The sequence below is a fragment of the Loxodonta africana genome, chromosome 5, assembly GCF_030014295.1.
Source record: "Loxodonta africana isolate mLoxAfr1 chromosome 5, mLoxAfr1.hap2, whole genome shotgun sequence".
Lineage (NCBI taxonomy): Eukaryota > Metazoa > Chordata > Mammalia > Proboscidea > Elephantidae > Loxodonta > Loxodonta africana.
In genome coordinates this window covers 162,433,744-162,461,553 of record NC_087346.1, presented here as the reverse complement: position 1 = coordinate 162,461,553, position 27,810 = coordinate 162,433,744, and the positions used below count along the sequence as shown (strand labels likewise).

Here is a 27,810-nt window from a genome sequence, read left to right as displayed (position 1 = left end):
TGGTTCCCACACTGGCCACTTAGCCAGCACCTCCACAGCTGTCCACAGCCACTGGGACCACGCTGCAGGGTGGGCAGAGACCACCATTTATGAGCTGTGTTGGGTGGCTGCCCATTCTGGGAACTCTCATGGGCTCTGTCCTCCACTCCCACCCAGTCCTCCAGGATAAAGTGTCAGGCCAAAGCCCCCTTCTGGTGTTGCATAGAGTCAATGCGTCCCCAGGCAACACTGCTCACAGGCAAAGCAAAAACCCCACCCTGGGCACAAGGACTGTGAATAAGCCATAAATACCTGGGGGAACTGTGACTCTGGAGGTCCCCTGAGGGTGGTGGCCCTGGTCACAGCCAGTCCCTGCAGGGACACTGGGAGCTGTACCTGAGACATCAGGAGAGATGCTGGTTTGCTGGGGGCAAGGGGCTTGGAAGCCCTGCAGCTCTGGGATCTGCCTGAGTCAGCCTCATTTGCTGGCACTGAGCTGTCACAGGGCAGGGGAGCATAGAGAGAACCCGGTCATCACCTGGAAGGGTGAGGGCTCCTCCTGGGGGGTCCTTCTGGGTACAGGGAAAACCTGTGGGCCCTTGTGGGTTTTTGTGGTTGTTGGTTGTCAACCTCATGTATAACAGAATGAAACGCTGCCTGGTCCTGTGTCATCCTCACAATCGCTGGTATATTTGAGCCCATCTTTGCAAGTCTGAGCATCTAGTTAAGCCAGAAGGAAACCCCATGTGAGGTGTTGCATGGGCAGTCTGCCCCTCAGCTGAAGAAATTAGAACTGAGAGAGGCGTGCCCTATCCAGGTCCACAGCAGGGTTGGAGTGGTTGGATGTTCTGGTCTCAGCGTCCCACAGTTCTGTCCACACTGTCAGGTGTGCCTGGCAAACCTGGACGTGGCCCCTTCCCCAGAGGTGAATGAGCAGATGGGGGCCGTGAGGACCACCATGCACCCTTCCTGGGGGAGAAACCGGGGCACAGCAGGACACAAAGCATTTAGCAAATGCTTTCTGCACCTCCTCAGCCCCAGAAACAAAGGCATGTCCTCCATCCTCGTTCCCGGCCATTCATCCCTGCCCTGGAGCGCTCCAAGGCCTGTGTTCAGGCGAAGCCCTAGGTCTTCCCATCTCATCATCTGGTGTAGGTGAGCCACATGCTGGAGGGGGTCTCGGTGGGTCTGAACCGAGGTGGGCGGCACTCACTCAGCACCCTGAGTCCCGGGTGTGGTTTGATGGCCCCGCCTAGGTGGGGTCTTCCTTTGGTGCCATCACATAGGGTGTGGTCTCTGAGGAGTTCCAGCCCCTCCACTGCTCACCACTGACTCCCTCCATGGCCTGAATCCCAGTTGTTCCTTTTTCCACTGTGCTCCCTCTCATGGGCATTGTGGGGCTGCTCATTTGCCCACCAGCTGGAGCCACAGGTGTCCCTCCTCAGGGACAACCCTGAATGTCCTTCCCACCTCCAGCCAGAGCCATGGGCATCCCTCCTCAGTGACAAGCCTGGAATGTCCCTCCAATCTCCAGCCAGGGCTGTGGGTGTCTCTCCTCAATGACCAGCCTGGGATATACCTCCATCCCCAGCCAGGGCCATGGGCATCCCTCCTCAATGACAAGCCCAGGACGTCCCTCCACCTCCAGCCAGAACCACAGATGTCCCTCCTCCTCATTGATAAGCCCAGGATGTTCCTCCCACCTCCAGCTGGGGCCATGGGTGTCCCTCCTGGCCTCCAGCCGTCCTTCCAGCACAGAGTCGGCCTCACCTCCACCTGCACCACCCTCCACATCACCGGGTCTATTCTGAGGCCCAGCATCTTTCCTCCAGAGTGCAGGGAGCACAGGGCATGCGGTGGCTCCTCTTCTGGAGATGTGACCCCCCCGTACCCCAACAACAGAGACAAAACAGCGTCTGGAAATAACTTCTCTTCTCAGGGCTCTCAACGTGCCTCCCTCTGCAGCAGCCCACCACCAGCCTCTGCCCCCAACAGCTCTTCCAGCTAGGTTCAGGGACCACCCCTGAGAACAGGGAGGGTTCACCTCTCCTCAATTGTAAGCATGAACCTGGGCCTCAGCAGCAGGGGTGCCCCAGTCCCCACAGGCACCCAGGACTGCTCTGTCCCCCGCATGTCCTCCTCGGAAGCCCCCCTGCAAATTACAGTCAAGATCAGGAGTGGCCAGACGTAGCCCAGCGTGGCCATGGCACCTCTTTGTCCATGTGGCCCAGGAACAGCCATCACAGCCAGAAGGGCGGTGGAGCTCAGCTCCCCTGGAAATCCCAGGTCCCTGGTGCCGCCCCCAGGACCGTAGGCCCCAGCTCTTGGGCCGAGTCCTGCTGTCTCTGGCCTCCAGCTGCAGATCCGGCTGCACTGGGAACAGCAGGTTCTGCTGACAGTGTGGATTTGGTTTCAGAGCTCAAAGATGTTTGTAAATGAGCACGCAGTGTCACGGGACATATGTACACAGGTCCGGGCGTTTGCATCCGCTGCACAGCCAGGGCTCAGGTGGTGAGACCTTGGTGTGGCACCCACAGCACAGCAGCCCCGAGGCTCGGGGCCTGGTAATGGCACTTGTTTCCAGCCCCAGTCTCTGCTCTCCATCTGGACGGAGCTGCAACTGGGCTGGACAATGCCCCAGCCTCCTGGGCTGGACAAAACCGGTTGTTACCACAGAAACCTCAAAGCCTAGGCTGGCGGAGCCAGGCATGTACCCGAAATGCTTCCCTCAAGGGCTGTGGTCAGTTCAGTGAGTTCTGTTTTCAGTCTCTGAGTTTTGAGTAGCTTGTTGTTCTGTTGAATTTGGTTCAAGAGGGGTTGGGGTTGCCGTGGGGACTCAGTTTATCCCATAAGCTCTTTTTCTGTCCTGTAAGATCAAAGAAGAATTTGAGATGACACAAGAACCAATGCTAAATGGTTGGAGCAGCTCCTGCCCATAGCCCACCCCTCCCCACTGTCCTGACCTCTCAGCCAAGCTACTTGAGGGGCCCTCAGTAATGCGGGTAGAAGAGAGGGGTTTGGACCCCTTTCCTCCAGGGTTCCTACCACAAGGCTATCCACACCCCATCTGCTGGAACTTGGAGTGAGTCTTCCTCCAAGGCCTGGGCCTTTTCTTTCTCCATTCATCAAACACTGAGTGCGTTTCTTCCACATGCTGAGCGCTATTCTGGGTGCTGGGATGTAGAAGCCCTTGGCTTGGGGTCAGCCTCGGGGAGTCCAGACCTCACCCAGGGAGTCCAGCTGCTAGTGGCCTCCCCCAACTCTTCGGGTTCTCAGCCAGGGCTGGGTTCAGGCCAGAACCCCAGATCCTGGAGCCTAGGTGCCGAGTGGGAACCGGGTCACAGCTGGATCATGGGGACCCACAGGCCCAGGGTCGCAGCTCCAGGGTCAGTCCAGGGTCAGCTACCAGGACGTCTCACTCTGGAGGCGCCTGGGCTCTGATCGGTGTCAGGGCCAGGTGTGTGTTCACAGGAAGAGGGCAGGCAGGGGCGGGGCTGGTGGTCCCTGGCAGTTTGCATGGAGGCCTTGGTGTGACTTGTCTGTCCACCTCCTGTCCCTGGAGGCCCCTCGGGTCTGAACCCTGCAGAGGAATTACTGGTGAGGAAGCCTCAGCACCAAGGCCAACAGGGACAGAACCTTTGGAAAACACTAGAAACCCACTTTCAGGATGAACCATCACCAGGGACATACAGGCAACCAGACCCCATTGTCCATTCATAACTGGCCCCAGCTCCCCTCTCTCCATGACCTGGCCCCGGCGAGCCCGAGCAGAGGAATCTACTGCCGGGGCAACGCGCCAGCGCCTCACCCTCCGGGGACGTTGGCCTAAGAGGCAGGGAGGCATACTCCGTCCTAAGTTGTCACCCTTGATCAGTGCAAAGTCAAGGATACCCACCCAGGCGCTCGGCTCCCCGGAATCCTCAAGGCCACAGAATGAATGCTAGTGAGAAAAACAAAAACAGGAACAAAAACTATAAAACAAGACCAAAAGAAAATGAGGAAAAAAGAAAAGAAAAGAAAAAAGATGTAAGATATGTAGTATGGGATTCAATGGCAGCATTTCACAGGATGGTAGATTCGGAGTTCGTTTCAGAAACAGACAGGTTTTCTCCTAGAAATCCCATGGACCCCAGGCCCATCAGGCGGCCTACAGGCCCATCAGGCGGCGCTGTGCCTGTGCACTCCCGACGCTGGCTGACTCAGATGCAACGATCCAGCTCACGACCGGGAGTTGGGGTAGAGATGAGGGTCCTTGAGGCCCCAGCAGACACTTTATAAACATAGGTGGGACCCTCTGTGGGTCATGGTAGGTGGCTCTCACTAAAGGAGCATGAGGAGCACACCAAGTTTCTAGAAGATTCCATGAGAGGTCACCCCATCCAATGTGCAGAGACAGAGAACCCTCTCCCCAACCCCATTCCAGCCAGGGCGTCCTCTCCTAAGAAATTCACTCCTTAAAATCCCTGTGCCATTCAACCGGTCTATTTTAAAAAGAAAAAAATAGGAGGAATAAAATGGCCTTAAAGGAAGAAACAATTCTACAGGTCAGGTCGAATCTGGAATATTTTCTCTTAGCTGTATTCATGACTTGCTCTGATGATGAAGGACTGCTGAATGTCATGTGGGGCTTTTGAAAATCGTCTTGTTTTTCCCAAACAAGGTAACATCTCCCATCTGTTATTTATCAGAGTCCCTGGTGGTGCAAATGGCTAAGTGCTTGGCTGCTAACTGAAAGGTTGGAGGTTCAAGTCCACCCAGAGGTATTTGGGAAGAAAAGACGGGCAATCTACTTCTGAAACTCAGCCATTGAAAACCCTGTGGAGCAGAGTTCTGCTCTGACACACACGAGGTCACCATGTGTCAGGCTAACTCGACGGCAACTGGTACTGGTAACTAATATTTACCTAAAAAAGTAAAATCCAAACAGACAGCCACCGACTTATAGACACATTTAAAAATCACCAGAAGTTGGAGCTAGAAGGGGCCTTTGGAATCACCTAGATGTTTATTTTCTACATGGGGAAACTGAGACCACCTAGGGAGAGTGAAGGGCCTCCTGGCCCCAACAAGGAGGCCATTGATCCGCATCTGACCATCATGGCTGCAGGTGCGCCCATGACCGGCTGAAAGGACTGAAGCTCCGACATGCTGACCACCTTTAGTGTCTTAGTCCCACAGGCCTGACCAGCAGCCACCCGCTAACCCCTCCAGCCTCGCACGCCGGCCTCCACAACTCCGTTCTGGGACAGCAGAGACAGACCAGCCCTCAGACCCTTTCTTGGAGAAAAGAGCCTGGAAGACAATGCTAGCATCCGCCGCAGCTGCCTCTTGGGGCCCTGCCGGCCTCGCTTGGTGTGTGAACACCCCTGTTGTTTGTCAGTCAGCAAACAACAATGTGGGCCTGTCCGCCCTTTCTCTGTCATATCTTGCCCTGTGACCCACCATGTGGACAAAAGTCATAACACCCCTGGGAGAGGGGAAGGCAGGTGGGGGCCAGTGCCTGCAGGCCCCCACCCCAGCTGGCCCAGGCTACGGACTTTCCTATTCACCACCTCTTTAATCCTGACAACTCCTGGGAGCTGGAGAGGACCCTCCCAGGGCCCAGGGCAGAGGGCTGGTCCTGGGTCTGGGGTCCACAGGCAGAGCCAGATTCGAGCCCAGACATCTGTCTGAATAGGAGCCTGGACAAGAGGTGAGGCCATGATGATAAGATGTCCACATGCGGGTGGCTGCTCTGCTCCCATCAACATCCGTGGGGGCCCCATCACCCTCCCTGGTGCAGGGTCTGGGGCAAGCGCCTTAACACATCTCAGCCTCCATTTCCTCAGCACAAGATGGTAATGGCCACAGAGTCTACAGGACAGGAGAACAGGCGGCCGGACTCCCGTCCCCTGGGGTTGGTGGGTGGTCACAAGTAGAGTTTATGCTGGCTCAGCATCAAAAAGCCCACCTTGTTTTCCCCTGTGTGTGTGTCAGAGAGATTTAGTGAAATAAAAGACCCCCCCACATACACACACACATAGAGTATAGGACTAGAACTTCCAACAGCCACTGAGAAGTGGGTGTGTCCTCCAAAACTGTGCTGGAAAGAGGTACCAAGGGCTAATTTTTTCGGTGGGGGCAGAGAGTCCCATAGTGCCTCTGGGCATTGAGAAACCAGCAAGAAATAAAAAGAAGAAAGCCTCCGTTCACGTCTCCTGGGAAAACACCGAGTTCGCACTTACCTTCTCCTCCAGCTCTTTCAGGTGCCTCTTCTGAGCCTCCAGCTTTCCCTCCAGTTCCCGGACCCTCTGAAACACACAGGTTACACATCAGACAGTCACCTTCCCAGGGCAGGTTCTCATCTTTAAGTGCACAAGCACTGTGTGTGCTGCCCGACCCCTCTACATGCGCCCACAGTGCCAGTCTTACTTGACCCCATGATCCTGGAAACAGTAACAGCGGCCCTGCACCAGCAGCCTCTCCACCCCCTGGAAGGCAGAGCCCCAGCTTGTCCCTCTCTCTTCCTGCCCCTCCCAGCGGTGTGACCGTGGGTGAGGGTCCAGCCCCGCATCTGGGCACACATCCTCACCAAAGTCACCCTCCCCGCCCCTGCAGCTGCCTCAGGGCAGAGAAGCCCGCAGTCCCTGACCACCTGCCACTCTGGTCTGTTGCATCCCGTCCACCCACCAGACTCTCCCCAATTGCCATTCCCTTCTCTCTCCTCGGTCTCCAACCTTATCCTGCCCACTGCCTTGCCCTCCATTCAAACATGGCCAGGAATCTCCCATACTAACAGGAACCTCTCCTGCCACTCTACCTAAGGTGTGGGTGTATGTGTGCTTATGTGGGGGCACGTGTGTGCACGTATGTATGTGGACATGTGAGTGCATCTCCACATGTGTGATGTGTTTGTCCATGTGTGCCTGTGCGTGCACATGTGTATGGTGTGTGCACTGCATTGTGTGTTTGTGTGCGTGTGGTGGGTATGTGTGTGCATGTGTGTGTGCACATGTGTGTACATGTGTGCATGTGTGTATGTATGCATGTGTGTGTGCATGTGTACGTATGCATATGTCTGCATGCGTGAGCGTGCATGTGTGCATTCATGTGCACATGCATGTGGGGATGTGGGGTGTGTGTGATGAGTATGTGTGTGCATATATGTGCACACCTGTCCCGGTGTGTGATTTTATGTGTGTGTGCAAGTGTGCCCATGTGTACAGAAGCATCTCCTGTGTGGGACACACCCTCTATCCACTCCTTCACTCTTTCCTGAAATGCTCTTTCTCTTCTCCTTTTCTGCCTCTCTGACACCCTCCTGGCAGCTCTCTAGGTCCTTCCTCACTAGCAGCGGTGAGCTAACTTCTCTAGGTCCTTCCTCACTATCAGTGGTTGGCAAACTTCTCTAGGTCCTTCCTCACTATCAGTGGTTGGCTAACTTCTCTAGGTCCTTCCTCACTATCAGTGGTTGGCAAACTTCTCTAGGTCCTTCCTCACTATCAGTGGTTGGCTAACTTCTCTAGGTCCTTCCTCACTATCAGCAGTTGGCTAACTTCTCTAGGTCCTTCCCCACTAGTGGTGAGCTAACTTCTCTAGGTCCTTCCTCACTAGTGGTGAGCTAATTTCTCTAGCCTCAGTCCTCCCATCAGGAAAATGGCCGTAGCCATACCACCCGCAGGGGAGTCCCGGAGCCCAGTTCCACGTGCTTGGCAGCTCATGGAGAGTCATGTAGGACCCAGCCCTGGGGTAACTCTAGGTAACTCCAGGTACAGCACTCAATAGTGACATCACAAGATACAGCAGAAATGCAAAGTGTTCAGCCAGTGCCCCTGGGTATCGCATCTGCCTGTGAAACAGAGTGTGGGTGTAGAGGACCTGGATGACTTGTGTGCTCTGGTACTACCATTTACAGGGTGGGGCCCTGCTGTTGAAGTGTACAATTAGAGAAAAAGTTTGCTGTGTATTACACCCAGGGTTTCCTGTCACCCCCATCCCCACTCCCCTTACCTCCCTTAACTCCAGCCCTGGGAAACACAACTGCCACATTATCATGGGCACCAATAATAAAACCTGCCTTGTTAACGAAAACGGGCTTTACCACCAACATCCACCAAGTGTACCTGTTGGACTGCTGGGAGCACCCCAATGCCTGCCTGCGGGGTGGGCACACACATGGAGCGAGGAGTGGAGGATGTGGTTCCCCTAATGCCACCTGCTGCCAGCACCCAATGTCTGCCTGTGGGGTCAGCACACACACAGGGCGGGGGGTATGGAGGACATGATTTCCCCAATGCCGCCTGTTGGGAACACCCCAACATCTGCCCACAGCACCAGAGCACACGTGGGGAGTGGAAGGTGGTGTGGGATGGGCTTGGACGTGGCCCCCCTTCCCTGTGTCACCTGCTGGGCCTGCTGCAGCAGCTCCATGCGGGCCCGCAGCACCTGGCTGTCACATTCGCGGCTCTGCCTCAGGATGTGCCGGCGCACCTTCTCCACGGCAGCCTGCAGGTCCTCACGCTGGCCCTCACTCAGCATCTCACCCGCCCTGCACCCTGGTTCCTGCTGCAGCGCATCGTACAGCGTGGCCTCCAGCTCCTGGATTTTCTGAGTGACCAGAAGCACAGACAGAGGGACCGTCACCATCAGGACAGGCTGCCGAGGTGCCAGCTGGGGACCCTACAGGGAGGGAACAAGGGAGCCACCTGTGTGCCCAGCACACGCTTGAGAACACGGTTAACTCTGAACCTATATGTGTGCATGCACGTGTCCTTGTAGCTTATGGCTCCCCTTTTACTTTATTCGCCTGTGTTGTGGGTGGAGTAGCCTCCACTAAAGTATGTGTGGAAGTCCTGACCCCTGTACCTGTGAGTGTGAGCCTGTTTGGAAATAGAATTTTCTTTTGTTATGTTAATGAGGCCATACCTGAGTAGGGTGGGTCCAAAACCTAGTCCCTTCTGAGTGGTGTCTTACAAAAAGAGCAGAAGAGACACAGACGCACACAAGGAAGAGACAGATGCCACATGATGATTCATCTATAAGCCAAGTGTCTTAGTTCTCTACTGCTGCTATAACAGAAATACCACAATTGGGGGAATTCACCAAACTGAAATTTATTTTCTCACAGTTTAGGAGGCTAGAAGCCCAAATTCAGGGCACCATCTCTAGGAGAAGGCTCTCTCTGTCCACTCTGAAGAAAGGTCATTGTATCTTCTCAGCTTCTATTCCTTGACTCCATCCACATCATTAAGGTAGACTCTACTTTGAGGAGGCAGTGCTTCCCTGGTCGTATTTTGAGTGCCTTCCAACCTGAGGGGCTCATCTTCCGGCATTATGTCAAACGATGTTCTGCTGCTATTGATAAGGTTTTCACTGGTCAGTTTTTTCAGAAGTAGACCACCAGGTCCTTCTTGCTGCTATGTCTTAGTCTGGAAGCTCCACTGAAACCTGCCCACCACGGGTGACCCTGCTGGCATTTGAAATACCGGTGGCATAGCTTCCGACATCACAGCAACATGTAAGCCACCACACCATGACAAACTGACAGATGCGTGGTGGTGATGTGGGTGGAATAAATCTTCCAGGACAGTCATTTGCTGATGTGGCACAACTCCAAATGAGAAGAAACAGCTGAAAACATGGATTGTACAAAGTATGAGTCTAGAGAAATTGAATGTCATCAAAAATGAAATGGAATGCATAAAGATCCGTACCTTAGGCATTTGTTGTTGTTGTTGTTAGGTGCTGTCGAGTCGGTTCTGACTCATAGCGAACCTATGCGCAACAGAACAAAACACTGCCTGGACCTGAACCGTCCTCACAATTGTTGCTACGCTTGAGTTCATTGTTGCAGCCACTATGTCAATTCATCTCGTTGAGGGTCCCTCTCTTTTTCACTGATGCTCTACTTTACCAAGCATGATGTCCTTCTCCAGTGATTGGTCCCTCCTGACAACATGTCCAAAGTATGTGAGATGCAGAATGCTTCCAAGGAGCATTCTGGTTGTAATTTCTCCAAGACAGATTTGTTCGTTCTTTGGCAGTCCATGCTATATGCAATATTCTTCGCCAACACCACAACTCAAAGGTGTAAATTCTTCTTTGGTCTTCCTTATTCATTGTCCAGCTTTCACATCCATATGACGTGATTGAAAGTGCCATGGCTTGGGTGATGTATTTGCTTTTCAACGCATTAAAGAGATTTGTTGCAGATTTGCCCAATGCAATGAGTCTTTTGGTTTCTTTCTTTTTTTTTTTTTTAATTTTTATTGTGCTTTAAGTGAAAGTTTACAAATCAAGTCAGTTTACAAATCAAGTCAGTCTCTCGCACAAAAACTTATATACGCCTTGCTACATACTCCCAATTGCTCTCTCCCTAATGAGACAGCCCGCTCCCTCCCTCCACTCTCTCTTTTCGTGTCCATTTCGCCAGCTTCTAACCCCCTCTACCCTCTCATCTCCCCTCCAGGCAGGAGATGCCAACATAGTCTCAAGTGGCCCCCTGATCCAAAAAGCTCATTCCTCACTAGCATCCCTCTCCAACCCATTGTCCAGTCCACTCTCTGTCTAAAGAGTTGGCTTTGGGAATGGTTCCTGTCCTCAGCCTACAGAAGGTCTGGAGGCCATGACCACCGGGTCCTTCTAGTCTCAGTCAGACCATTAAGTCTGCTCTTTTTACGAGAATTTAGGGTCTGCATCCCACTGCTCTCCTGCTCCCTCAGGGGTTCTCTGTTGTGTTCCCTGTCAGGGTAGTCATCGGTTGTAGCCGGGCTCCATTTAGTTCTTCTGGTCTCAGGATGATGTAGTCGCTGGTTCATGTGGCCCTTTCTGTCTCTTGGGCTCCTAATCGCCTTGTGTCCTTGGTGTTCTTCATTCTTCTTTGATCCAGGTAGTTCTATTTCTAACTTTTTAAGGAAGCGCCAAATCGATTTCCAAAGTGGTTGTACCATTTTACATTCCCACTAGCAGTGTATAAGTGTTCCAATCTCTCCACGGCCTCTCCAACATTTATTATTTTGTGTTTTTTTGATTAATGCCAGCCTTGTTGGAGTGAGATGAAACCTCATTGGAGTTTTGATTTGCATTTCTCCAATGGTTAATGATCGTGAGCATTTTCTCATGTATCTGTTAGCTACCTGGATGTCTTCTTTAGTGAAGTGTCTGTTCATATCTTTTGCCCATTTTTTTATTGGGTTATTTGTCTTTTTGTTGTTGAGTTTTTGCAGTATCATGTAGATTTTAGAGGTCAGGTGCTGATCGGAAATGTCATAGCTAAAAACTTTTTCCCAGTCTATACGTAACTTTTTTACTCTTTTGGCGAAGTCTTTGGATGAGCATAGGTGTTTGATTTTTAGGAGCTCCCAGTTATCTAGTTTTTCTTCTGCATTGTTAATAAAGTTTTGTACACTGTTTATGCCATGTATTAGGGCTCCTAACATTGTCCCTATTTTTCTTCTGTGATCTTTATTGTTTTAGATTTTATATTTAGGCCTTTGATCCATTTTGAGCTCTTTTCTGTGCGCGGAGTAAGGTATGGGTCTTGTTTCATTTTTTTGCAGATGGATATCCAGTTATGCCAGCACCATTTGTTAAAAAGACTGTCTTTTCCCCATTTAACTGTTTTGGGCCCTTTGTCAAATATCAACAGCTCCTATGTGGGTGGATTTATGTCTGGGTTCTCAATTCCGTTCCAATGGTCTATGTATCTGTTGTTGTACCAGTACCAGGATGTTATGACTACTGTGGCAGTATAAGATTCTAAAATCAGGTAGAGTGAGGGCTCCCACTTTGTTCTTCTTTTTCAGTAAGGCTATACTTATCTAGGGCCTTTTCCCCTTCCATATGAAGCTGGTGATTTGTTTCTCCATCTCATTAAAAAATGTCGTTGGAATTTGGTTGGGAATTGCATTAAATCTATAGATTGCTTTTGGTAGAATAGACATTTTTATAATGTTAAGTCTTCCTGTCCATGAGCAAGGTATGTTTTTCCATTTATATAGGTCTCTTTTCATTTCTTGCAGAAGTGTTTTTGTAGTTTTCTTTGTATAGGTCTTTTACATCTCTGGTAAGATTTATTCCTAAGTATTTTATCTTCTTGGGGCTATTGTAAATGGTATTGATTTGGTGACTTCCTCTTCGATGTTCTTTTTGTTGTGTGGAGGACTCCAACTGATTTTTGTATGTTTATCTTGTATCCTGATACTTTGCTGAACTCTTCTATTAGTTTCAGTAGTTTTCTGGAGGATTCCTTAGGGTTTTCTGTGTATAAAATTATGTCATCTGCAAATAGAGATACTTTTACTTCTTCCTTGCCAATCTGGATGCCCTTTACCTCTTTATCTTGCCTGATTGCTCCAGCTAGGACCTCCAGCACTATGTTGAATAAGAGTGGTGATAAAGGGCATCCTTGTCTGGTTCCCGATCTCAAGGGGGAATGCTTTCAGGCTCTCTCCATTTAGGATGATGTTGGCTATTGACTTTGTATAAATGCCCTTTATTATGTTGCAGAATTTTCCTCCTATTCCTATTTTGCTGATATTTTTTATCATGAATGGGCGTTGAACTTCGTCAAATGCCTTTTCAGCATCAATTGATAAAATCATGTGATTCTTGTCTGTTATTTATATGATGGATTACATTAATTATTTATCTAATGTTGAACAATCCATGCATACCTGGTATGAATCCCACTTGGTCATGGTGAATTTTTTTTTTGATATGTTGTTGAATTCTATTAGCTAGAATTTTGTTGAGGATTTTTACATCTGTGTTCATGACGAATATAGGTCTGTAATTTCCTTTTTTTGTGGTGTCTTTACCTGGTATTGGTATCAGGGATATGCTGGCTTCATAGAATGAGTTTGGGAGTATTATGTCCTTTTCTATGCTCTGAAATACCTTTAGTAGTAGTGGTGTTAACTCTTCTCTGGAAGTTTGGTAGAACTCTGCAGTGAAGCTGTCTGGGCCATGGCTTTTTTTTGTTGTTGGGAGTTTTTTGATTACCTTTTCAATCTCTTCTTTTGTTATGGGTCTATTTAGTTGTTCTACCTCTGTTTGTGTTAGTTTAGGTAGGTAGCGTGTTTCTAGGAATTCATCCATTTCTTCTAGGTTTTCAAATTTCTTAGTCTAATTTTTCATAGTAATCTGATATGATTCTTTTAATTTCAGTTGGGACTGTTGTAATATGGCCCATCTTATCTCTTATTCGGGTTATTTGCTTCCTCTCCTGTTTTTCTTTTGTCAGTTTGGCCAATGTTGTTGTTGTTGTTAGGTGCCATCGAGTTGGTTCCGACTCATAGCGACCCTGTGCACAACAGAACGGAACACTGCCCAGTCCTGAGTCATCCTTACAATCGTTGTTATGCTTCAGCTCATTGTTGCAGCCACTGTGTCAATCCACCTCATTGAGGGTCTTCCTCCTTTCCGCTGACCCTGTACTCTGCCAAGCATGGTGACCTTCTCCAGGGACTGATCCCTCCTAACAACATCTCCAAAGTATGTAAGATGCAGTCTCGCAATCCTTGCTTCTAAGGAGCATTCTGGTTGTACTTGTTCTAAGACAGATTTGTTCGTTCTTTTGGCAGTCCATGGTGTATTCAATATTCTTTGCCAACACCACAATTCAAAGATGTCAATTCTTCGGTCTTCCTTATTTGTTTTCCAGCTTTCACATGCATATGATGCGATTGAAAATACCATGGCTTGGGTGAGGTGCACCTTAGTCTTTAAGGTGACATCTTTGCTCTTCAACACTTTAAAGAGGTCCTTTGCAACAGATTTACGAAATGCATTGCGTCTTTTGATTTCTTGACTGCTGTTTCCATGGCTGTTGATTGTGGATCCAAGTAAAATGAAATCCTTGACAACATCAACCTCTTCTCTGTCTATCATGATGTTGTTCATTGGTCAAGTTGTGAGGATTTTTGTTTTCTTTATGTTGAGGTGCAATCCAAACTGAAGGCCATGGTCTTTGATCTTTGTTAGTAAGTGCTTCAAGTCCTCTTCACTTTCAGGAAGCAAGGTGGTGTCATCTGCATAACGCAGGTTGTTAATCAGTCTTCCTCCAATCCTGATGCCCCGTTCTTCTTCATATAGTCCAGCTTCTCGTATTATTTGCTCAGCATACAGATTGAATAGGTATGGTGAAAGAATAAAACCCTGATGCACACCTTTCCTGACTTTAAACCAATCAGTATTACCTTGTTATGTATGAACAACTGCCTCTTGATCTATGTAAAGGTTCCTCGTGAGCACAATTAAGTGTTCTGGAATTCCCATTCTTCACAATGTTATCCATAGTTTGTTATGATCCACACAGTCGAATGCCTTTGCATAATCAATAAAACACAGGTAAACATTCTTCTGGTATTCTCTGCTTTCAGCCAGGATCCATCTGACATCAGCAATGATACCCCTGGTTCCACGTCCTCTTCTGAAACCGGCCTGAATTTCTGGCAGTTCCCTGTCGATATACTGCCGCAGCCATTTTTGAATGATCTTCAGCAAAATTTTGCTTCTGTGCGATATTAATGATATTGTTCTATAATTTCCACATTTGGTTGGATCACCTTTCTTGGGAATAGGCATAAATATGGATCTCTTCCAGTCAGTTGGCCAGGAAGCTGTCTTCCATATTTCTTGGCATAGACGAGTGAGCACCTCCAGCACTACATCTGTTTGTTGAAACATCTCAATTGATATTCTATCAATTCCTGGAGCCTTGTTTTTCGCCAATGCCTTCAGAGCAGCTTGGACTTCTTCCTTCAGTACCATTTGTTCAAGATGATATGCCACCTCTTGAAATGGTTGAACATCGACTAATTCTTTTTGGTATAATAACTGTGTGTATTCCTTCCATCTTCTTTTGATGCTTCCTGCATCATTTCATATTTTCCCCATGGAAACCTTCACTATTGCAACTCAAGGCTTGAATTTTTTCTTCAATTCTTTCGGCTTGAGAAACGCCGAGCGTGTTCTTCCCTTTTGGTTTTCCATCTCCTGATCTTTGCACATGTCATTACAATACTTTACTTTGTCTTCCTGAGCCGCCCTTTGAAATCTTCTGTTCAGTTCTTTTACTTCATCAATTCTTCCTTTTGCTGTAGCTGCTCGACGTTTGAGAGCAAGTTTCAAGGTCTCCTCTGACATCCATCTTGGTCTTTTCTTTCTTTCCTGTCTTTTCAGTGATCTCTTGCTTTCTTCATGGTTGATGTTCTTTATGTCATTCCACAACTACTCTGGTCTTCAGTCACTAGTGTTCAATACGTCAAATCTGTTCTTCAGATGGTCTCTAAATTCAGGTGGAATATACTCAAGATCATATTTTGGCTCTCGTGGACTTGCTGTGTTTCTTCTCGTTTTGAATTGTGCCACACCAGCAAATGAAGGTTCCGAAAGCTTTACTCCATCCATGTCATTAAGGTCGACTCTACTTTGAGGAGGCAGCTCTTCCCCAGTCATCTTTTGAGTGCCTTCCAACCTGGGGGGCTCATCTTCCAGCAGTATATCAGACAATGTTCCGCTGCTATTCATAAGGTTTTCAGTAGCTAATGCTTTTCAGAAGTAGACTGCTGGGTCCTTCTTCCTAGTCTGTCTTAGTCTGGAAGCTCAGCTGAAACCTGTCCTCCATGGGTGACCCTGCTGGTATCTGAATACCTGTGCCATAGCTTCCAGCATCACAGCAACATGCAAGCCCCCACAATACGACAAACTGACAGACACGTGGGGGTTTGGCCAATAGTTTATCAATTTTGTTGATTTTTTCAAAGAACCAGCATTTGGTCTTGTTAATTCTTTCAATTGTTTTTCTGTTTTCTATTTCATTTAGTTTTACTCTAATTTTTATTATTTGTTTTCTTCTGGTGCCTGAGGGTTTCTTTTGTTGTTCTTTTTCTATTTGTTCAAGTTGTAGGGATAATTCTTTGATTTTGATCCTTTCTTTTTTTGGATGTGTGCATTTATTGATATAAATTCACCTCTGAACACTGCTTTCACTGTGTCCCGAAGGTTCTGATAGGAAGTATTTTCATTCTCATTGGATTCTATGAACTTCTTTATTCCATCCTTAATGTCTTCTATAATCCAGTCTTTTTTGAGCAGGGTATTGTGCAGTTTCCAAGTGTTTGATTTCTTTTCCCTGATTTTTCTGTTATTGATTTCCACTTTTATGGCCTTCTGGTCAGAGAAGATGCTTTGTAATATTTCAATGTCCTAGATTCTGCTAAGGCTTGCTTTATGACCTAATATGTGGTCTATTCTAGAGAATGTTCCATGTGCATTAGAAAAGAAAGTATACTTGGTTGCTGTTAGGTGGAGTGTTCTGTATATGTCTATGAGGTCAAGTTGGTTTATTGTGGCATTTAGATGTTCTGTGTCTTTATTGAGCTTCTTTCTGGATGTCCTGTCCTTCACCAAAAGTGATGTGTTGAAGTCTCCTACTCTTATTGTGGAGCTGTCTATCTCACTTTTCAGTGCTGATAGACTTTGTTTTATGTATCTTGCAGCCCTGTCATTGGGTGTATAAGTATTTAATATGGCTGTATCTTCTTGGTATATTGTCCCTTTAATCATTATGTAGTGTCTTTCCTTATCCTTTATGATGGATTTAACTTTAAAGTCTATTTTGTCAGAAACTCATATTGCCACCCCTGCTCTTTTTTGATTGTTGTTTGCTTATTTTTTTTTCCCATCCTTTGAGTTTTAGTTTGTTTGTGTCTCTAAGTCTAAGGTGTGTCTCTTGTAGGCAGCATATAGACGGATTGTGTTTTTTAATCCATTCTGCCACTCTCTGTCTCTTTATCGGTGCTTTTAGTATAGGTATGAGTTTAGTGTTATCATTTTGATGTCTTTTTTGTGTGTTGTTGAAATTTTCTTTTTCCCACTTATTTTATGCGCTGAGTAGATTATCTTTATATATCATCCTTTCCTCATATTCATTATTGTTGATTTTGTTTCTGCTGAGTCTCTATTTTTTTCTTGTATTTTATTTTGATGTGTAGGATAGTTTGTCTCCTTTGTGCTTACCTTATTATTTGCCCCTATTTTTCTAAATTTAAACACAACTTTTATTTCTTTGTATCGCCTTATCTTCCTCTCCATATGGAAGATGTATGACTACATTTCTTAGTCTCTCTTTATTGTTTTAATGTTGTCTTCTTTTACATAAAAACATCGCTGTTACCCAGTTTTGAGCATTTTTTTAAATCTTGATTTATTTTTGTGATTTCCCTGTCTGGGTTGACTTCTGATTGCTCCGCCCAGTGTTCTAGTCTTGGGTTCATATCTGATATTATTAACTTCCTAACCAAAGAACTCCCTTTAGTATTTCTTGTAGGTTTGGTTTGTTTTTTACAAATTCCCTAAACTTCTGTTTATCTGGAATTGTCCTCATTTCACCTTCATATTTGAGAGACAGTTTTGCTGGATATATAATTCCTGGATAGCAATTTTTTTTCTTTCAATTTTTTATATAAGTTATCCCATTGCCTTCTTGCCTGCATGGTTTCTTCTGAGTAGTCCGAGCTTATTCTTATTGGCTCTCCTTTGTAGGTGACTTTTCGTTTATCCCTAGCTGCTCTTAAAATTCTCTCTTTATCTTTGGTTTGAGCAAGTTTGATTATAATATGTCTTGGTGACTTTCTTTTAAGATCTACCTTATGTGGAGTTCGATGAGCATCTTGGACAGATACCTTCTCATCTTTCACGATATCAGGGAAGTTTTCTGCCAACAAATCTTCAACAATTCTCTCTGTATTTTCTGTTATCCCTCCCTGTTCTGGTACTCCAATCACTCGTAGGTTATTTCTCTTGATAGAGTCCCACATGATTCTTTAAGGTTTCTTCATTTTTTTTTTTAATTCTTTTATCTGATTTTTCTTCAAATATATTAGTGCCAAGTGCTTTATCTTCAAGTTCACAAAGTCTGCCTTCCACTCGCTCAAATCTGCTTCTCTGACTTTCTGTTGAGTTGTCTACTTCTGTAATTTTATTGCTAATCTTTTGAATTTCTGATTGCTGTCTGTCTATGGATTTTTCCAGCTTCTTAAATTTTTCATTTTGCCCCTGAATAATGTCTTTAATTTCTTCAGCTGCTTTTATCTCTGTGTTCCTTGGCTTATTCTGCGTATTGCCTGATTTCCTTCCTGATGTCTTGAAGGGTTCTGTATATTAATCTTTTGTATTCTGCCTCTGGTAATTCCAGGAAGGCACTTTCATCTAGAAGATCCCTGGATTCTTTGTTTTGAGAGTTTGTTGAGGTGATTATGGCCTGTTTCTTTATGTGACTTGATATTGACTGTTGTCTCCAAGCCATCTATAAGTTATTGTATTAGTTTATTTTATATTTGCTTACTGTGTTCTAGCTTCTTGCTTTGTTTTGTTTTGATATACCCAAATGGGTTGCTTGAGTGAGCTAGCTTGATTATTTTCACCTTTGGAGCTCTGACATCCTGTCCCCAGATGCCTAGAGCTGTTATCAGGTATATCAGTCTAGGAGTCCATTCACTTTTCTTGTGTGAATTCAGATCATCAAGTGTGTGGTCCAGGCTCTGTCCTACAGTCTTAGAGGGGCAGGGGTGATTGGTGTAGGTACTGGAATCTGGTTGCAGCAGGGAGTCACACTCTGAACAAGGCAGGGGGCTGAGAATCATCCCCCATATGTCTCTGAGGAAAGCGTATCCCTGTTCCCTAGAGTGTACAGGTGGGTGTGTTCTGCAGACAGGCCATGGGCACCCAATGTTTTTGGTTGTAAGGACTGGGAGGTACCAGTTATCCTAGGACCCCTGTTGCAGGTGGCTGGGTGACCTGAGTGGAGCTATCAGTCCTTAGGCCCCTGATGTGGGTAGGTGAGAACCTTGTTTAACAGGTAAAGCAATGTCAAACATCATACACCCACCTCTCTGCCGCACAGCTGAAATGGTTGGAGTCTGCCAACAAGGGCCTATTCCCCTGAAATAGGCCCACACAGGTCCATGCAAAGGGGAAAGGTGCTCAAAGTCCACGGACCATTTATGCCTGGACAGGAGCCACTTCTGTCCTGAGCTCTCCCGGTTAATGGAGCTGGTGAATTATCTTTTTCCCCAATTGCAAATTTATTCATTCTCCAAGGCCGGGAAGGTGGCTCTAGGTGCTCAACAGGGCCTATTTCAGGCCCAGGGAAGTCAGCCGCTGCAGCCGCCTTGTGGGGGGGGTGAGGTAAAATATACACAAGTACTTAGCTTTTGCCGAGAGTGCCGTTCCAGCGGTGTGAGTAGGCTGTGTGGCTGGCTGCTTCTCCCTGAGGAATCTGTGGCCGAACGCTATTACCAGCCTGTGGCTGCTGTTCCGGGAATGGTGCCTGAGGGCTCCTTGCGATTCAGGTCCAGTAATTCCTCTCCACTTCTGAACCGTCTCTTCCTCCCCTGCCCCTCAGTTTATTTTCTATGCTTGCCTTTGATGTTCAGGGCTCATAGCTTGTCATAAATATACTGGTTTCACTTGTTTTTTTTTGGGTCTTTGTTGTAAAAAAGGCTCGCTGGAAGCATCTGTCTATTCCACCATCTTTGCCCCACCTGTCTTTTGGTTTCTTGACTGCTGCTTCCATGGCTGTTGATTGTGGATCCAAATGAAATGAAATCCTTGATAACCCCAATCTTTTCTCTGTTTATCATGATGTTGCTTATTGGTCTAGTTGTGAGGATTTTTATTTTCTTTATGTTGAGGTGTAATCCATACCGAAAGCTGCGGTCTTTGATCTTCATCAGAAAGTGTTTCAAGTCCTCTTCACTTTCAGCAAACAAGGTTGTGTCATCTGCATACTGCAGGTTCTTAATGAGTCTTCCTCCGATCCTGATGCCCCATTTTTCTTTCATATAGTCCAGCTTCTTGGATTATTTGCTCAGCATATACAGATTGAATAGATATGGTGAAAGGATACAATCCTGCTGCACACCTTTCCTGACTTTAAACCATGCAGTATCCCCTTGTTCTGTTTGAACGACTGCCTCTTGATCTATGGACAGGTTTCTCATGAGCACAATTAAGTGTTCTGGAATTCCCATTCTTCACAATGTTATCCAAAATTTGTTATGAACCACAGAGTCGAATGCCTTTGCATAGTCAATAAAACACAGGTAAACATCCTTCTGGTATTCTCTGCTTTCAACCAGGATGCATCTGACATCAACAATGATATCCCTGGTTCCACATTCTCTTCTAAATCCTGCTTGAATTGCTGAAAGTTCCCTGTTGATATACTCCTGTAGCTGCTTTTGAATGATATTCAGCAAAATTTTTGCTTGCATGTAGTATTAATGATATTGTTCAATAATTTCTGCATTCAGTTGGGTCACCTTTCTTGGGAATAGGCATAAATATGGATCTCTTCCAGTCAGTTGGCCAGGTAGTTCTCTTCCAAATTTCTTGGCATAGACAAGTGGACACTTCCAGTGCTGTGTCTGTTTGTTGAAACATCTCAATTGGTACTCTGTAAATTCTGGAGCCTTGTTTTTTGCAAATGCCTTTAGTGCAGCTTGGACTTATTCCTTCAGTTCCATTGGTTCCTGATCATATGTTACCTTCTGGAATGGTTGAATGTCGATCAATTCTTTTTGGTAAAGTGACTCTGTGTATTCCTTCCATCTTCTTTTGATGCTTCCTGTGTCGTTTAATATTTTCCCCGTAGAGTCCTTCTGTATTGCAACTCACGGCTTGAAATTTTTTCTTCAGTTCTTTCAGCTCGAGAAAGGCTGATCATGTTCTTCCCTTTTGGTTTTCTATCTCCTAAGCATTAGTCAGCTTAAATGGACTGACATTGGCTGTTTTGAATCAGACAACCATACGGATTACTATGCCAGAAATGAGAAATTGAAGATGAATGGCATTACATTAATCATCAAAAAGACCATTTCAAGATCTATCCGGAAGTACAACCACATCAGTGATAGGATAATACCCATATGTCTATAAGGAAGACTAGTTAATACAACTATTACTCAAATTTACGCACCAACCACTAAGGCCGAAGATGGGAAAATCAAAGATTTTTAACTTCTGCAGTCTGAAATTGATTGAACATACAATCAAGATGCATTGATAGTTACTGGTGATTGCAATGTGAAATTTGGAAACAAAGAAGGATCAGTAGTTGGAAAATATGGTCTTGGTGATAAAAATGACAGTGGAGATTGCATGATAGAACGTTGCAAGACCAGTGACTTCTTCATTGTAAATACCATTTTTCAGCAACATAAATGGTGACTATACACGTGATTACCTCACCAGATAGAAAACACAGGAATCAAATCGACTACATCTGTAGAAGGAGATGCTGGAGAAGCTCAATATCATTAGTCTGAACAAGGCAAAGGGCCAATTTTGGAACAAAGCATGAATTCCTCATATGCAAGCTTAAGTTGAAGCTGAAGAATATTAAAACAAATTCACAAAAACCAAAATCCAACCTTGAGTCAATCCCACCCGAATTTGGAGACAATCTCCAGAATACATTTGATGCATTGAACACTCAAGACCAAAGACCAGATAAGTTGTGGAATGACATCAAGGACATCTTACATGAAGAAAGCAAAAGGTCATTAAAAAGACAGGAAAGAAAGAAAAGACCAAAATGGATGTGAGAAAAGACTCTGAAACTTGTTCTTTAATGTAGAGTAGCTAAAGCGAAAGGAAGAAATGATGAAATAAAAGAGCTGAACAGAAGATTTCAAAAGGTGACTCAAGAAGACAAAATATTACAATGAAATGCACAAAGACTTGGAGTTAGAAAACCAAAAGGGAAGAACACACTTAGCGTTTCTCAAGCTGAAAGAACTGAATTTAAAAAAAAAAATTCAAGCCTTGAGTTGCAATACTGAGGGATTCTATGGGAAAAATACTGAATGACAAAGGAAGCATCAAAAGAAGACGGAAGAAATAGTCTTTTTGGTATAAAGTCACTATACCAAAAGAATTGGTCGACATTCAACCATTTCAGTTCGTACCATATAGTCAAGAACCAATGGTATTCAATGAAGACGCCCAAGCTGCACTGAAGGCATTGATGAAAAACAAGGCTCCAGGAACTGACAGAATACCAACTGAGATGTTTCAACAAATAGATGCGGCACTGGAGGTGCTCATTTGTCTGTGCCAAGAAATTTGGAAAACAGTTACCTGGCTATCTGACTGGAAGACATAGATATTTGTTCCCATTCCAAAGAAAGGTGATCCAAAAGAATAAGGAAATTATCGAACAATGTCATTACTATCACACACAAGTAAAATTTTACTGAAGATAATTCAAAAATAATTGCAGCAGTACATCCACAGAGAACTCCCAGAAATTCAAGCCAGATTCAGAAGAGGACGTGAAACAAGGGATATCACTGCTAATATCAGATGACTCTTGGCTTAAAGCATAGAATATCAGAAAGATGTTTGTTGTTGTTGTTAGGTGTCATTGAGTCAGTTCCCACTCATAGCAACCCAATGTACAACAGATCGAAACACTGCCCAGTCCTGTGCCATCCTCACAACAGTTGCAATGTTTGAGCCCATTGTTGCAGCCACTTTGTCAAGTTATCTCATCAAGGGTCTTCCTCTTTTTCTCTGACCCTCTACTATACCAAGCATGACATTCTTCTCCAGGGACTGGTCCCTCCTGATTACATGTCCAAAGTCCATGAGACGAAGTCTTGACATCCTTGCTTCCAAGGAGCACTCTGACTGTATTTGTTCTAAGACAGACTTGTTCTTCTGGCAGTCTGTGATATATTCAATATTCTTTGCCAACACCATAATTCAAAGGCATCAATTCTTCTTTGCTTTTCCTTATTCACTGTCCAGCTTTCCCATGCATAGAAAGATGTTTCCCTGTGTTTTATTGACTATGCAAAGGCATTCGACTGTGTGGATCATAACAAATTATGGATAACATTGTGAAGAACGGGAATTCCAGAACACTTAATTGCGCTCATGAGGAACTTATGCATAGACCAAGAGGGAGTCTTTTGAACAGAATAACGGGATACTGCATGGTTTAAAATCAGGAAAGGTGTGTGTCAAGGTTGTATCCTTTCACCATACTTATTCCATCTGTATGCTGAGCAAATAATTCAAGAAGCTAGACTATATGAAGACCACAGCATCGGGATCAATGGAAGGCTCATTAAAAACCTGCAATATGCAGATGACACAACCTAGCTTACTGAAAGTGAAGAGGACTTGAAGCAGTTACTAATGAAGATCAGAGACCACAGCCTTTAGTATGGATTACACTTCAACATAAAGAAAACAAAAATCCTCATAACTGGACCAATAAGGAACATCATGATAAACGGAGTAAAGATTGAAGTTTTCAAGGGTTACATTTTACTTGGATCCACAATTGATGGCCATGGAAGCAGCAGTCAAGAAATCAAATGATATATTGCATTAGGCAAATCTGCTGCAAAAGACCTCTTTAAAGTGTTGAAAAGCAAAGATGTCACTATGAGGACTAAGGTGTGCCTGACATAACCCATGACATTTTCAATCACCTCGTATGCATGCAAAAGCTGGACAAAAAATAAGGAAGGATGAAGAAGAATTGTCAGCTGGACAATACTATTTCCAAACCTATTTCTTTGGGTATGCATAAATATGGGTCTCTTCCAGTTGGTTGGCCATGTAGCTACCTTCCAAATTTCTTGGCATAAACAAATGAGTACTTCCAGTGCTGCACCCATTTGTTGTAACATCTCAATTGGTATACCATCAATTCCTGGAGGTTTGTTTTTCATCAGTGCGGTCAGTACAGCTTGGTCCTCTTCCTTCAGTACCATTGGTTCCTGATCATATGCTACCCCTTGAAATGGTAGCATATGGTTGAAGGTCAACCAATTCTTTTCAGTATACTGACTCTGTGTATCCCTTGTCTTCTGATGTTTCCAGGGTCGTTTAGTATTTTCCTCACAGAAACTTTCACTATTGCAACTTGAGGCTTGAATTTTTTCTTCAGTTCTTTAGGCTTGAGAAATGCTTAGTGTGTTCTTCCCTTTCAGTTTTCTGTCTCCAGGTTTTGCACATGTCATAATACTTTACTTTGTCTTCTCGAGTTGCCCTTTGAAATCCTCTGTTCAGCTCTTTTACTTCATCATTTCTTCCATTTGCTTTAGCCATTCAACATTCAAGAGCAAGTTTCAGAGTCTCTTTTGACATCCACTGTGGTCTTTCCTTCCTTTCCTGTCTTTTTAATGACCTCTTGCTTTCTTCATGTATGATGTCCCTGATGTCATTCCACAACTCATCTGGTCTTCAGTCATTAATGTTCAATGCATCAAATCTACTCTTGAGATGGTCTCTAAATTCAGGTGGGATGTAGTTAAGGTCACACTTTGGCTCTCGTGGACTTGTTCTACTTTTCTTCAGCTTCAAGTTGAACTTGCACATGAGCAATTGATGGTCTGTTCCACAGTAAGCCCCTGGCCTTATTCTGACTGACGATATTGAGCTTTTCCATCGTCTCTTTCCACAGATGTAGTCAATTTGATTTCTGTGTGTTCCATCTGGTGAGGTTCATGTGTATAGTTGCCGTTTATGTTGCTGAAAATGGTATTTGCAATGAAGAAGTTTTTGGTCTTGCAAAATTTTATCATGGGATCTCCGGCATCGTTTCTATTGCCAAGGTCATATTTTCCAACTACCTATCCTTCTTCATTTCCAACTTTCACATTCCAATCACCAGTAATTATCAATGCTTCCTGATTGCACGTTCGATCAACTTCAGACTGCGGAAGTTGGTAAAAATCTTCAGTTTTTTCATCTTTGGCCTTAGTGGTTGGTGGGCAAATTCAAATAATAGTCATATTAACTGCTCTTCTTTGTAGGTATATGGATATTATCCTGTCACTGACATGGTTGTACTTCAGGATACATCTTAAAATGTTCTTTCTGACGATAAACGCAATGCCATTCCTCTTCAAGTTGTCATTCCCAGCATATTAGACCATATGATTGTCTGATTCAAAATGGCCAATACCAGTCCGTTTCAGCTCACTAATGCCTAGGATATCAATGTTTATTTATCCAACTATAGGCCAGAGAAATCCTTCAGTGAAATCCTTAAGCACAGTTTTCTGAGCATAGTCTATTGCACCCCTCCCCCCTTTTACTTTGACTTAAAGTTCTAGTACTTGCCCCTCAACTAGTATCCTTGGAACTTTATGGAAAATGCCAGGGTGGGCTCAACAGAAATGGCAGGTCCTGCAGGGGAAGAAGGTGTTTGCAAAAGGGCCAAGGCAGGACAGAATCAAGTAAAACCCAAAGTTTAAGGGAGTGGGAAGTGGACAGGAATGTGAATGAGCAAATTTTGCTTTTTAACTGCCCTTCACAGGCTATAGCACTGCTTGCTCACAGGAGACTTGCAAGGGAAATGCTGTCTGTGACGCTTAACTCACTCTGGTCAGTGTCTCTCCTTCTCCAGCCCCTGGAACGCAACCCAGAGCTTCCACGTGAAAGGTCAAGGGTCATGGGGGGGAAACAGCCTTTGTGTCTAGAACCTTTCATCTGTGCTGAGCCCAGGGTCCGACTCATAGAGACCCTGTGTAAAACAGAACAAATACTGCCTAGTCCTGTGCCATCCTCACAATCATTGTTACACCTGAGCCCATTGTTGCAGAAACTGTGTCAATCCATCTCGATGAGGGTCTTCCTCTTTTTTGCTCACCCTCTACCTTACCAAGCATGATGTCCTTCTCCAGGGACTGGTTCCTCCTGCTCTCACATTCCAGAGATTCTCACAGAAACCAGGCTTTGTGCATCATTTTATAGTTATTGCCTCTGCATTTCTTAGGCACAATTCATTTCGTAAAATAATTTTAAGGGCAAATGACCTAGACAAAGGCTTGAATGCTCATGACTTTGTGGGCCACCCTCGTTTCTTCTATAAGGAGAAGCACAGAACTCTGATCATCTCCCCGTGGGGACATCCTTGAAATGCCCAGCATCACTCAGCACCTGGCCCCAGAGGAGGGCACAAGAGAGGGTTATTCAGTCCTTGGCACAGGAGCACTGTGCTTTGAGTGTGAGGATGGAAGAAGCTGCCATGGTCTCACTTTACTCTGATCACCAGTGATGTGGGGTGAATTGTGTTCCCCCAAAAGACATGTTGGAAGTCCTGACTCCTGTACCTGTGAATGTGACCTTGCTTGGAATAGGGTCCTTGCTGATGCTCTCAGTTAGGTTAACATGAGGTCATGGGAACAGGGTGGGCCCCAATCCCACCAGAGCAGTGTCCCTATAAAGGAGGAGAAGAGACACAGAGACAGACACACAGGAAAGACACCAGGTGTAAACGGAGGCAGAGCTTAGAGTGATGCAGCCATAAACCCAGGAATACCTGGGGCCACAGAAGCTGGAGGAGGCAAGGAAATATTTTCCTTAGAGCCTCCGGACAGAACGTAGCCCTGCTGACACCTTGAATTCAGACTTCTGGCCCCTAGAACTGTGAGACACTCTGTGGGGCTTTGTCACGGCAGCCCCAGGAGCTGATGCAAGCAGAAAGCCCAGAACTAAAGCTGTGGCCCAAACACGGTGATCGTGCAGACCTCGAGACAAGCACCGTCTGCACTGACGCAGCCTCAGCTCCTTGCCTCACCTCTGCAGTCCCTCGGGACATTTTTTCCTATTTACAAGAAACCCATTCCGGGTTTTAAGTATAAATAAATCTTTAAGAACGAATAAACATGTAAGAGGGTCAGCTCTTTCTCATCTCAAGGACAACTAAAATGTGATGTGCATGTCTACAGAAACCAGCATGTCTAAATGAACTTTGGGTATTTTTGGAAGTCATGATCCATGTGGAAAATCTGACCTTGCACCTGGGTGGAGCTGGTGTTTCCTCCCCAACCCACATTCCCCCACAGGCCCTCAGAACTGGTGACCCCCAGCTGCGGTTTCTGCCCCGAAGAAAGAGCAGCCGCCAATGTCGGGTCTGAAAGCCACCATGTCAACCACGTCCACTCCTACCAGGTGAGCCTGGTCAAGGGCCTCCTTCCTGTAGTCCAGCTCCTCCTCCAGGTAGCCCTTCTGCCGGCTGAACAGGTCCTGGAAACGGGGGAGAAGCTGCAACAGTGTGGCCTGCAGGGTCAGCATGCCCACTCTGGCCGGAGTGTGACCAGAACACGGCACTGGGGCCCTGGGTGAATGGGGACCTGGTGGTCTCCGGCTGTTCCCCGAACAGGGCTGCCCAACCAGGGCTCCGTTCATGGCCGTGCTTAGTTGCACACAGGACCTGGCTGGCATGGGGACCTGGGTGTCCTGGGTAGCTGGCTGTCCTGGGGACCTGGGTATGAGCCTATCCCAACTCCCTGGCTCTCCACCTCTGCTGTGCCTCGCAGCAGTGACTCCGATGCCCAAGCCCTCATCGAAGATGCCGTCTGGGCTCATCCCACTGCACCGGGGCCCCTGAACTCTGCCTCAGTCGTGTGCTGGTCTGGCCTCTCCTCCCATATGAACATCTGTTTCACTTCTTGATATGCCCCCAGGGGTCACCTCCTGACAGGATCCCACCCACACCTAGGCTGTGCTGTAAGTACCCCCCTCCACACACCCAGGCTGTCCTGTAAGTACCCCCGACACACACACACACACACACAGGCTGTCCTGTAAGTACCCCCCACACACACACCTAGGCTTCCTGCAAGCACCCCACCCACACACACACCCCCAGGCTTCCTGCAAGCACCGCCCCCCCCCACACATACACCCAGGCTTCCTGCAAGCACCCCCCACACCCAGGCGTCCTGCAAGCTCCGTCACTCTGAAGGTAGATCTCTCTGGTTGGACGAGGAGACAAAGCACTAAAGAGGACTGGTCCTGGCCCCACGCCGCAACTTGGAG

At 46.1% G+C, this 27,810-nt stretch overlaps 1 protein-coding gene across 9 annotated transcripts in view; it reads right to left on the bottom strand.

Annotated features, from left to right (window-relative positions):
* Positions 1-417: 417 nt before the first annotated feature.
* The window catches only part of JAKMIP1 (janus kinase and microtubule interacting protein 1), a 155,308-nt gene continuing 127,915 nt past the window's right edge, over positions 418-27,810 (bottom strand). For 8 of the 9 annotated variants that reach the window (XM_064286239.1, XM_064286244.1, XM_064286243.1 and 5 more), the window contains 5 exons: positions 26,938-27,015; positions 8,362-8,565; positions 6,204-6,269; positions 3,875-3,919; positions 419-2,845 (listed from right to left, as the gene is read on the bottom strand). In XM_064286239.1, the coding sequence (XP_064142309.1) occupies positions 2,816-2,845; positions 3,875-3,919; positions 6,204-6,269; positions 8,362-8,565; positions 26,938-27,015 (423 nt within the window). In that variant the 3' untranslated portion in view covers positions 419-2,815. Of the gene's footprint in view, positions 2,846-3,874; positions 3,920-6,203; positions 6,270-8,361; positions 8,566-26,937; positions 27,016-27,810 lie in introns of all 9 variants that reach the window. The other variant, XM_064286247.1, reaches the window with a different exon arrangement.